This window comes from Pinus tabuliformis, chromosome 2_2, assembly GCF_031772625.1.
Source record: "Pinus tabuliformis cultivar Carrire ecotype Pingquan chromosome 2_2, CPIR1, whole genome shotgun sequence".
Taxonomy (NCBI): domain Eukaryota; kingdom Viridiplantae; phylum Streptophyta; class Pinopsida; order Pinales; family Pinaceae; genus Pinus; species Pinus tabuliformis.
In genome coordinates, this window is record NC_142300.1 from 1,203,197,011 (window position 1) to 1,203,210,111 (window position 13,101).

The 13,101-nt window shown below is 38.6% G+C and overlaps 1 protein-coding gene across 1 annotated transcript in view; it reads right to left on the reverse strand.

Annotated features, from left to right (window-relative positions):
• The window catches only part of LOC149197807 (alpha-dioxygenase 1-like), a 182,188-nt gene extending 169,565 nt beyond the window's left edge, over positions 1-12,623 (reverse strand). The window contains exons 1-2 of the mRNA XM_089408815.1: positions 12,473-12,623; positions 12,121-12,283 (exon numbers count right to left, since the gene is read on the reverse strand). Coding sequence (XP_089264941.1) covers positions 12,121-12,283; positions 12,473-12,623 — 314 coding nt within the window. The remainder of the gene's footprint in view (positions 1-12,120; positions 12,284-12,472) is intronic.
• Positions 12,624-13,101: the final 478 nt, after the last annotated feature.

Below are 13,101 nucleotides of genomic sequence, written 5' to 3' on the forward strand. Positions count from 1 at the left end.
TCTATTTAATGATGGTTACAATATGATGATGATATGTGGAAGTGTTTTGGTCCTCATAAGCTGTTAACAAGTTGATCTATATCTTATTGATGATGATGCCTTGATGATTCTTACTGATATTTGCAATGATCAGATCTGACAGCGAACAGCTGGCACAGGTTCAGGGGGGGCATATGCTTCTAATAATTCATTGTTGACATTATGTTAGAACATATTGGTACATGAAGATAATTATATTGCTTGATCCACATAGTTGTTTGATTCAGGTGACTCGTTTAATGATGGACATACACAGGTTGTTGATCTTAATGTTGCTGACAGATGCTAGTGATGAAAATCATATATGGTGTATGATAGTTATTGATGACTATCATGGTCTTGTTTAGATTGTTGGTTCTTGTTATAAATGTCATGTATATCATTTGATGTAAAGGTCATGAAAAGACCTAGTTTGTAACCCCACTATGCATGGGAAGGATGATGTAATAATTGATATTTCAGTCATGTATAAACATTTGGTATATCTCCACTTGGTTGGGTGGATGAGTCAAATTTGGTGTATCCCCAATTGGTTGGATGATTGATGTATGTATGAGTCATTGGTCTTAGGGATGTCATACTCACTTAGTTGAGTTATAGATTCATGTCATTCTTTTAAAAAAATATATCTTTGTAGACTCTTCATGTACTCAGGGGGAGCATGGACAACATAATGAATATCAAAGAGGGAGAATATCTTGGCCTGCCCTTTGCACTTGATGTCAAAGGGGGAGAGTATCTTGGTATTGTGGTTGCCATCAAGTCCAAAGGGGGATATTGTTGGCATTATGATATAGGTGTTCTCCTTGATGGCAACTCACATAGATGACAATTCACAGTGCAACAGGTTAACAACAAAGGATTACAAATCAGACTCTAGAGATTGAAGAAAGAAAAGTATATGCTGGTTCATTTTTTCCAAATAGCGTATACACGTGAGTTAATAGAACAAAAGGATAATATACATATGCACGCACTTTCACAGAAGGAAAAGTGCGTATGGGATGGAAAATCAAGGTTTTGGTCCAAGGTATTGGTTTGAGGTATTTGGTCCAAGGTATTAGTCCTAAGTGGTTTCGGTCTGAGGTATTGAGAAAGACCTAAAACTATATAAGGTGGAGAAGATCAAAGGGATAAGTGTGGAAGCAATGAATATCTTATGAAAGTGAGATCAAAGGAAAATATGCAAGTTATGGGTTTCTGGTGCTTTGCTTGATCTGAACTAAGGATGAACCTTAGTGGTTGATGAGGGATGAGATGTAATGATGGATCAGGATCGTAAGACCTGAAATGAATTATCATTATGTGGTCTGATCGTGGATAGTCTAGATCTGAATACTAACGCATGATTTACATTGTGAATGTTCTGATTTAGATATGACTGAAGTCTAGAATAATTATGACGTTTTAAGATTTGTACGTTGGTTCGCTTTGGTAAAAGCGTGTATACACACTGGTTCGCTGCATTGAAGTAGTGTATACATTATGAAATATGATGTTTGAAGTTGTAGTTGGTTTTGGTTGTTGATATAGAGTTCTGGGTTCCGCTTTGTGTTCTGGTGACAATGTTCTGAATGTTCAAATTGATTGATTGTGATTTGCTTCAGTGATGATGGGTTTTCAGTAATTGATTGATTCATTTGTGGTTGATTCAAAGATTGATGATTGAGTTTCAGTGATTGGTTGATGTAGATGTATTTGATGGTTGTATTACAGTGGGGATTGATTTTGAGCTTCAATGTTACTAATGGGTCTAGTATGAAAATTGGATGAAACGTGGCCTTCAGATTGTGGTGTTGTGTTTCAAGAGTATCCAGTATGAAAATTTATGAAACGTGGTCCCTGGAGGAGGAGAGAAGGTTGTAGCCTTCTATAGGTTGACGCCTATGTACTAGTGAATGGATCAATTAGTACAAGAGCCAGGGGGTTGGAGCTCCCTTCTAGTAGCAATGGGAAAATGAGTGAAGGTTGGACCCTTCTGTAGGCAAGCGCCTACGTACTAGTAAACAAATCGGCTAGTACAAGAGCTAGGGGGTTGTAGCTCCCTTCTAGTAGAAGTTGGAAAACAAGAGAAAGTTATAGCCTTCTGCAGGTGGGTGCCTGAATACTTGTATGAGTCTGCACCAGTACAAGCTTGTAAACAAGTTTTTCTAATATTAAAAGAAGACATCAGAAGGTGGTTTTTGTCCCGCATTGGGTTTCCACCTTAAATATCAATGTTCATGTGTGTTTCTTATGTGTGATGGTTTATTCTGTTATTACTGCACATGGTTATTGTTTATAAGGTTAATGAAGTATAGAGGCAATGATTAAAGATCAACATATGATGAATTAACTAAATCATAAGTTTGTTGGATATACGTTGCTTTCTTTAAATACGGTTGCATGTACACATGAGTTACCTTCATTGAAGTAGCGTATATAAATTTGAGTATGAAAAGAAAAAGTTATTGATTTGACTAATACTGATTCACCCCTCCCCCCCACCCCCACCCCCCTCTCAGTATTATTTCCAACAGTTATGTCTAATCATGAGGTGGAATCACTGGTTGAGGGTTGTGGTGGTTTGGACTTTGTAAGCCCTAGTTTGGTTTTGTTTGATTTGTTTCATGAGATCCCACATTCATGCTTAGAATATGGTGTGGGGGTGATTAGCTTAAAGAGAGATTTGGTTCATCCCAATCTATGATCAGGTGGTACATGGAGGTACCTGACTTGGTTGGATTTTCATATGATAATAAAGATTCTTTCCTTTAGTATTTTATGAGTATATGTACTTGATATTATGTGGCTTTAACAGTTGTTTCCTCATTGATATATCTTTGGTTATTTGCTGGTTATAAGTATGTTTTATGACATTGATGATATATGGATATAGTTAGTATATGAAATGTTAGTGAATAAATGACCTAATAGATAACAATACAACTATTGTGAGGAGATATTAGTCCTCTTTGATGATTCTCAGATAAGTATGAGACCCCTATGCTTAGATTTGTTGTTGTGACTTGTATATTACATGTTTGTGATATGTTTGGTGAAATGTATATCATGGCTAGTAGGGGTCAGATCAAGTCCTTGTTCAAGTGTTTGCATTAGTATCCTTGTTTTGATGTTATTTTTTATTTCTATAAGTTTCATGAATTTCTGGGTAGTGGCCTAAGTCCTAGCCCTTAAAAAGTGGCACAGAATCCAAGGTCACTGGTACAAACCTACCTAGAAAACATCACAGTCACATGGATGCCTTGCTTTGGGAGAGACTAGAGGATCCCAATCACATACATTCCTTTTCATGGGAGTGGTTGAGGCTCTAGGGCAGTGAAAGGGAAAGTTCTCTCAGGGGTTGGGCATTTGAAGGGGTTGGTTGGATCCTAAAGGTTTTGTATCTTTTGAGGAAGGTCAATTTGGTCTTTTCATGTCGGTTCCACTTCCTTAAATTTACATGGGGAGTTGAATCATATCATAGTAACTCTTCCTCACATGTTTACCCAGATCGACTGGTTAGCTTGGGTAAATGTGGGAAGAGGGTGTTACATCCACTAAATAAACCAATATGTCATGACAAGTTGTTTCTTTATTTATCAGCTTATGAGGAAGAATAGCAGCAATAGGAACTAAACCAAGAGCTCTTGCAAATTGATGAGTAATAGGTTGGATTATCTGGAGTTGATTGTAAGTGACACCAAAAGCCTATTCTGGGCTTCAATGAGAGGAACCCCTTATCTCAGGAATGAGAGTTGGATTTAAAATCAAACCATTAATTCCTTGCACAGATTTTTTTTTGTTAGGATGTGGTGAATCATCAACCATATAAAGATTTCCCTCCTTCTAGCACCAAAATGTTGACAGTGTTGGATCCTACCAACATATGGGGGGTCTCCCTGATATGAAGTCCCAATTATACCTCACACCATTTAGAATAGGAGACCCATCGAGAAATGTGGCCCGACTTCCATATACTTAAAGATTTTCCTTGGCTACAGTTGTTAGCATGAGAGAGCAATGCACATGTACTTTTGAATGAACAAGTAAGTATGCCTTGTGAAATGTTTAATTGTAATATGTATCTAGGTCCTTTCACCAGAAGGGAAGATAAAGCGAGCCTTTAGAAGAAAAGTCTTAGCGCTATTCCAATAAAGACACACACACACATACATGTGAAAGAATCATTAACTGTCTAGCGAAGTAGTTCACATGGACATAATGATCATTAAAACAATTACAACACACATTTAACAAGATGAGAAACAAAGTCAATGAAATAGTTCAATTTCCTTAGTACATATGAACAACACACATACCACAAACATATAAAGAATAGTCTTATTACATTCACGATATATGCATGAAAGTGTGTTGGCTTAATGAGCTTCAAATATTAAGTGAAAGTTCCAAGATACATTGATACAATGAGACACCACTAACTCCAATAGTGGAGCGTTAAGCCACTAATTCTTCTCTAAAGGAATAATATTTCTCTCTAATTCCTAGGTGGAGAAACCAAGGTGAAAAGTCATTTCCTTGAGTAATGATGCTTCTTTTATAACAAGAGGAATGACCTTTCATATTCCTCATGACTCTTGGACTACCCTCATGACTCTTGGACTTCTAATGTGACCTTTTGACTTCCATGAGACTTTTGGAATTTTCCTAATGACTCTTTTGTCCATATATGACTCTTGGACTTCCACATATTTACATTTACAATATTTTCCAAAATTACATCATCATGTGATGACAACATGACAAGTCATAGAAATTGATGACTTGGACTCATAGTGACTTGTAACATGGATTTCTTTGAGAAGTGATGACACTACCACTATGTCTTCAATACTTGTAACAAATATTGCATTGTTGTTGCCTTCTACCCTCCAAAGGGTCTTGAGATGTAATGAGGCTTCATGAGTCACTCTGATCATCTGGATCCATCATTCCTTCAACTGTCAAAACAAAGTTCCTTTGTGCCTTCTGTCTTCAAGATGCTTCTAAGGAAAACCTTTCCTGGTGTATCTCTTCATAGATAATTTCCATGCTTTACTTAACACCTACAAGTATAGATCACTCATGGCAAGAAAAAATTAACTCAAAAGTATCCTACTATATCATGATTCATGCAAATTTTTTAACTTATGCTCAACAATGTGCAAAGGAGAGAGAAAGAGGCATTTCAAGTGTAGAGCGCACTTGCAAGAGATAGAGGAGGGCTTCACTGCTCACTAAGACTACGCCATGCACAACTTTGGAAGAGGAGGAGGCTTGATGGGCGCAAGTCCCAATTGCAAGAGGCAAGGGGGTATAATTGTCCACTAAAATTATGCCATGCGTTAGGGAGGAAGGCCACGGACACAAGGAGGGCACAAATCTCAGTCCTAAGGAACAAAAGGAGGCATCACTACCCACTGAAAGTGCACAATGCACCACAATTGGAGACAGAGGCTTGAGTGGTACAAGAAGAAGAGCCATGCAGTCAGAAAGGACGGTTTATTGAGTAGAAGTGTCTTGTGCATAGGAGGGAGAGAGAGGGATTAAGTTGGTGCAGGTCATAGTTCTAGCTAACCAGGAGGGTCTCCACTAGGCCTTAAAAGTGCAGAGTGTGCTCTTTCTAGCTTGGAGGGAAAGCTTAGAAAGTCTAAAAAATGACTAAGTACTGGATGGTGAAACATGTGAAAACACACTGAGTTAGGGGTATTTCCAAGCATAACACACATCAAATCATCAGAAAAACTTAGACAAGACCCATGACTAAGAAATATACATCAAAATACCAGTTCACAAACAATCTCCAAGTGCAACAGAAAAAGTATGCATAGTTGTGACCAATAAGAATCGTTTTGTGACTAGGAAGTGTACTATGACTCCAAAATGTGCTATTGCTTCTCTTAGTGATCCTATGACACTTAGGAAGGAACATGGACACTTGAAACATGTGTAAAAACATACAACAACACTTGACGACCAAAAGAAACAATTCGCAAGACAAAAGGTAGGCTCCAAAATTCCAATATAGAAAAATTTTGGAGGGTGTTGTAGCAGCGACAACAATTTGATAACTATGTTGGAGTTCCAGGGATGAATTGTTCCCTCATATTATTCCTATTATACCTATTGAAAGATATCATAATAGACAATTTCCATTGAGACTTGCTTGGGGATTAACAATTCATAAGTCCCACATATTGACATTTGAGAAGGAAACCATTAATATTGAAAAGAAAGAGTGAAAGGGTCTTACTTTCACTGCAATATCTCGACTTAAAACTTTTGGATGGTCTTTGATTTTATCCTCCATTTCCATATGGTCGAAATTAAAATATGGGAAATTTTGGGGGTGTGTCAAAGGGAGAAGTGGAAGAAGAGAAATTGATATCAATTACTATGTAATTTAAGTGTCTTTTCAATATCTTCCTCATATCATAACTTAATAATATAATGTATTGCATTGTTTACTCAATATCTTAATTATTTCAATTTGTTGGTGTGGTGAAGTAAAATTATGAGTGCGGACACAAACAATCCCTCTAGCTCGATATCGAGTCTTGTTAGCCTTGTTGGCATTTGACCCAAAAATGAATCCAAATATGATCTTTAAGCCTTCAAAAGACAACAAAATCCTGCCAAAGATGAAAACCAGTGTAGGAGAAGAGCACTTGGAATGGCGGAAAATCACTATCGGGAGGCAAAAACCAGAGAAAACCATGAAAAAACATGTATCGCAGGCATAAATATAGAAACACACAGCAGCCGTCAAATCTAACCGATCAACGACCCAGATTTAACCGGCAAATCGTAATAAGCCAAGCACATATGAGGACCTAAGGTTGGGCGAAAGACACCCACGATCAGCGATCTCCGATGACCGGATCGGCGGGTCACAATCAAGGGAGGAAGCCTGCAGATTAAGGGAAGACCAAGTGGAACTTGCGATCGTGATCAGCGATGCAATGTGGATCGTTGATCAAGCACGCAGATCAACAGCCCACATCGCATCGCAGGATCACTATCAGGGATTGCAAGGAGCACTAGCAATGGCCCTAGGCATGCGTGATATGTGATTGCGATCAGATCACATCGATATATCACAGTGGAGCAGCACCATGGGGCGGGGCCTATGCATAGGTATACGTGTGACCCGACAAACCAGACCCGACAGTATTATAAGTATTATTTCATAAGATTTCAGGTCCGCAGGAAGGCCATTTTCAATGCATTTTCGCAGTTTGACGTATTTTAATGAAATACAAAGGGAACCTTGGAGCAGCGCTGATGCGATAAGACCCAGACCCGAAAGGGTTCGGAAAGGGAAATATATAATATTTGAAGTTCGAAGGGAGCCATTTTCATGTTATTTTCACGATTATTGTATTTCTAGAATACAAAGAAAGTACATAGGGACAAGCCGTGAGCAACATGCGATAGCGACCCAAAGGGCGGACCCAATAGATGAATAGACCATATTTGAGGACTTTTGAAATCTGAAACAAACAGAGATGGGCAAGAGTTTACAGTGTTGCAGTGTTTTCTGTATAAAATGGAAAACAATCATTGATTAGCATTTGAAGGGATTTCAAAGTGCCATTGTAGGGATTTCATAAGCCCGATACCCATTCCATCACAAAATAGAGGCCAGGAACAGTTTCTGGGAGACAGACGCCGGAAAGGAAAAAAGGGGCCACAGCACGATGCAGCCCGAAACAAAATAGATCATGGAGCATCAACAACACAACACAACTGAATCAATCCAAAGAGATCATGGAGCATCTCTGGCATGAGCGAGCTCCTTGCCAGCGCTGCAAATTACCAGAATGAGGTTACTCTACTATCAGAAGAAGAAACCTCCAAGCCATGCTTGCCTAGTCAGGGCATCAAACAGTTAAAGGACAGAGAGGATAGATTAAGACACTCCAAGCCTTTGAGAGCTCAAGAGCATTGTAAAAGGCCTATAAATGGTTGAAAGTTAAATGCAACAAGGGTTCAACTTCTTGAGACTATGGATATTCTGTTCCTTGTAGTGTCTCATCTTCATCCTAGTAATACAAGCTTCTTTCGTTGTTACATGTTCAATATCCATTTCTCTTATGTTCTAATCTTGCACTTGGATAGTCTATTCATGATTTCTTCTATGTCTAATGCCAGATAACTGTCATCTTATCAATGCGTTGATAAATTAGATTTGCAAGCTTCATTTACTTCCTGTAGCTAGCCATTCATATATGTTTATGTATGCATCTACTGGTACAGTCAATATTCTCCATCTATCCATTGAATCTATAAACTATTGAGCATTAGTGGTCTAAAGCCTTGTCAAGCTGAGGGTGTTCATGCATGTTTGGAGTGAAAACAGAGTTGAAATAGTTATCTGGCTTGATCCAAACCTTCATCCATTCCAATAGTTCAGAGAAAAATATTGAATATTATATGTTACCAGGCATCTCCGAGCTACAACCTAGGAGAGCTTCTTGGAGTGATAACATAATTGGCACTGTTGCCGGGGAGAGGAGACTGAAGCTCAGCTTCCGTGGGAGATGACACAGATCCATCTTTGATGATAGACAAAGTCTAGGCACTCTTTTGGTTGTAATCATCTATCTGGCGACTCTACTGAGGCCACTCCACTTCATAGTTCTAGCTCAGTTTGTGAGCCATACTTGGAGAAATCCTCAGAAGCCACAAGCTGACCCAGTATCTGATCTTGAAAAAATCATCAAAGAAGAAAAGTATTGTAGAAAGGAGCATCAGGTTCAGGTAAATCTAAACAATATTCTATATCTCTTCAAGAAAATCATGTAATAGAACAAATACATGTTGAGAGTATATCTTCTAACACTAGCAGTGAAAAAAAAATATCAAAAATTCATAAAGCTCCTTATTCTTTAGGTTCTCCTTTTGTTGTAAGCCCAAAGGAAACCTCACCTCCTATCCATCATATTCCTTTAGTCCTATCAGTCACTCTTCAGCCCTCTGTCATTCAAACTTCCAGTACCTTTATAGCCACCACAGTTATGGCAGGTCCACAAGCACCTACCAAAATGGAAAGAATCATAGCTGCTAGGTATGGGCCTCTAGTACTACCCACTCCTTTGAATGCCATGCCCACTGGAGAATATCAGAAGTATATACCTAATTTCACTGGGACTGAAGGTGTTATAGCTAAATAACATCTTGAATCATTCTATAGCTATGCTGATAACCTGGACATTAGTGAAGATGATGTCTGGATGAGAGTCTTTATCCAAAGTCTAGATGGAGAGGGTAGAAAATGGTGTAGAGAACTGACCCCAAGATCTATAGCAGATATTAAGGCTTTAGATGATGCATTCCTAAAGCATTGGGGGGATAAGAAGGGTCTACTCTACTACCACACCAAGTTGGGCAACTTAAAGAGGGAAAATGGTGAGTTGTTGTCTGATTTTAATAAGAGGTTTAACCACATGTACAAAAAGATACCAGTTGAAGTAAAACCCACCACTACCTCTGCTAGACTCATCTATACCAGTGCCTTTGATTCTGACTTCCATTTACTATTGAGGGAGAGTTGATGTGCTACTTTGGCTGATATGCAGGATGCAGCCTTGGAAGTAGAATCAAACATCGTGGCTGCAGAGAAGCTCAAGGGAAATGTTGATAGAAGAAGACAGAGGGGCGAGTCTTCATCATCCTCAGATCCCAAGATAGATAAAATGACCAAGATGATAGAGTCATTAGCCTCTGAGATCTCCAAATTAAAGGTTGAGCAGCACCCTAGGAAAGGAAGAGTTCCTAACACCTTTGCTCCTAGAGATCCAAATCCATATAGAAGAACCAATGAGCAGTTGTAGATTCTGCAAAGAAGCAAAGATGCCAATGAAGACCAAAGGGTAAAGACCCCTTTTCAAAATGTAGTCATGGAGGAAGAGAAGTTTGAAGAAGATGATGAGATCCATTGTATGGAAGACAAAGGCAGTGCCCCTTTTTTGACCTTAGATGCCTATGAAAAGTCATTATTCAATAACCAGATCAACCAAGAGTGGGACGGTGAAGTTGTTCTACAAACTGAAGATCAACACCGATATAATCTAAGGTTGAAGATGAATAATGCCAAGGAAACTCATGTTCAAAGATTTGTTTTCCCTGTAGTACAACAAGCTAATAAGCAGAGGAAACCGGCAGTTGATCCCATCATCCTCAAAGCTCCAGCTCATGAGGTAAGAGGCCCTGACAAGTCTCCTTCTCCTTCCAGTTTTGAATCAGAATTCTAGAAGCTAAGAATACCTATACCTCTAATCGAACTAGTTAAGAATGAGTCCTTCAAAAGATCCATCCTCGAGGCCCTTGAGCCTAAAGCCATCCAAGCCTCCACTGACTATGTAAATCTACAAGATGACAAACTAGTTGTTATTCTTAGCCCAATGATTGAAAATTGTGAAGATATCTCCCCATCATTCTTTGTCTCTCTGACTATTCATGATAAAATCCTTCATAACTGCCTTCTGGACACTGGAGCCAGCCTTAATCTAATGCCCAAGGCTGTCATGGATTAATTGGGTCTTGACATTACCAAGCCTTATCATGGCCTGTTTTCTTTTGACTCTATAAAAGTGAAATGTCTGGGATTAATCAAGGACCTAGCCATCACTTTGTCTCAACTTCCCATGAAAAGCATGATGATGGGTATTGTGGTAGCAGATATACCCCCCAAGTTTGGCATGTTTGCCTTCCAGAGGTTGGATCAAGAGATTAGGGGAAACATTGTAAAATGATCTATCCTATGCTATTGTCCCAGATTTTGGAGGTGAAAGTAGAAGATTATGTTAGCGCCTAGATTTACCTCAGGCTGAAAAGGTAATATTCTAGGTCCACATCAAACCCCGCTCAGCCTCGTAGCTAGCCCTACGAGGACAGGAGACGGCTCTCTCTGGGTCAATCTCAATAAAAATAAACAATAGGATCTAAGATGACTCAAAATGAATACTGATTTTAGGCTAGTAAATAAATATGAAAGAGATAGTTTAATGAATGGCTGAATTGTCAGGGATGTATGGGACAAAGGACAGCATGAGCGGAGAAATTATCTCAAAGACATAGAGTATTTCATGGGGCAAGATAGGCAAGAAGTTTAGCAATCAAATTGAAATAATATGGAGTGGAAAGATTGTTGAGAAGCTGAAAATGGCATAATACATGAACCCTTTTCAAACAGAAGAAGACACACCAAGTATGAATGCTTTACAAGGCAGAGCATATAAAATGTATTCTACCTTTCTTACTTAAAAACATTCAACTGGAAACGTTTATGAATGAACGGTAAAACATAATGAAATACATATGAAACAAAAAGAAGAGACATATGCTAAACTCATACCACGTGAATCTCATGAATCAGAGCTGCATCATTTCATTAATTTCCTTGCCAAACTGTACAGTGAAGCGCTGAGTTTTTCTTCCACACTTCTCCCAGAACTCAGACCCTTTACAAATGATTTACAATACAATAAATAAACTCAGAGGTGGGAAAACAGATCGATGAAAATAGGGAGCTGTTTCAACTGAAATTATGAAGATAGAAAAAGAGCCATTCATCTGTTCTAAAGACAGAACAGCGTTCCACTTGAATTTCTCTGATGACCAATTAAAAGGCAAAAATTGTAGCGTGGATCCCATGAAATCGTGACTGAGGACAAAATAGGCAATCCGTTCCTATCTCTCTGCTATGGTAGATATTCTTTGTTTTAATTTTGGCTTTCGGTCTTTGACTTTTCACCTTCCCTTTGCCGTTTGAATAAAAACCAATTTTTTAATAAAAATAGCTTTGAAGGAAGATTTCGCCTTTAATGAAGGGAAACAGAGTTCCGCCAATTCCAGTTGCAATTTCTCCTTTAATACCGGGGAACACATATCCAACAAGATTCGCAACACTCTCCATCATTAGAAGTTAATATTCTATCCCTGCCATTTTTAGCCCTACACTTTCTATCTGAGGTAACATGCAAATCCTCAAACAACAGACCAAATCTAATTATAAATAATGATCTCAAATTATTCCTCAGGATCCATTCTGCTCTTTTGTTGGGTCCAATTAACATTTTAACTATGTTTTGATACCAATGATCTTTCTGAATTTCTTGATCAACTTCCTTGTATTGCAAAAACACACCCATAATAATAGCAACTGAAATGAAAACCAACGCTGACAACAGAATAGCTGTGGGGATACCTAGCAGCAGGGCACCAATAATTATTGCAGCAATTGATCCATCTATATACTCTGACAAGTTAGAGCATGCATTGTCAGTGATCATAGAAATAGAACGGAAGTCTCCATTTATGGTTTCAAAGACATGTGGAGAAGTCGGCAATGATATCTCTCTTTCCAAAGAGGTTCCTGTATAGACTGAACTTTTTCTAGGCAGTGCTGATAAACTTGATTCTTTCACTTGCTTTGACTACAAAATACCAACTTCACTCTCCATTGCCCCTTTATGAACTGATTCAAGTACACTATAATCATAATCAGAGACACTGGAAACTGGTAATTTTGTGATGTTCTCTAAAACCTTTGTAAGAGGACTACATCGATCACGTCTTTTAGCAAATTTCTCTTGCATAGGTCCCACTTGAGGTCTTTTCTTTTTTAATGTTAAAGGAGATCCTTTACTACAGTTCACAGGGCTTCCACAACCTATGCTACGAGCAACATAAGACGGACTACAAACAATATTCTCAGGAAGAACTACTTTTTGGAATACCTTCACGTGATGCGGGTATATTAGGCGGCTTCCTTTTGGGAGCAATCCTCAATCCAAAGTCTTGTAGCCCTCCCATTCGAGTTGTGCCTTCAGTGCTATCATCCTCCAAATTTGCCTCGCTCGTTTGTTTGAAATTTTGAATGGACAGTGATGCAGCATCACTTAAAGGGTTTGTTTGCTGAAATGATACAACTGACTGCATGGCATCCGAAGGTGAATCAAGTTCCAAAATGTCATTATGCTCCACAGATTTATGCTCACTTCTATCTTTTTGCAAACCAGGAACATGTAATCTGGGCTTCTTTGTCTCATTACCACTTTTCTTTTCATTAGAACC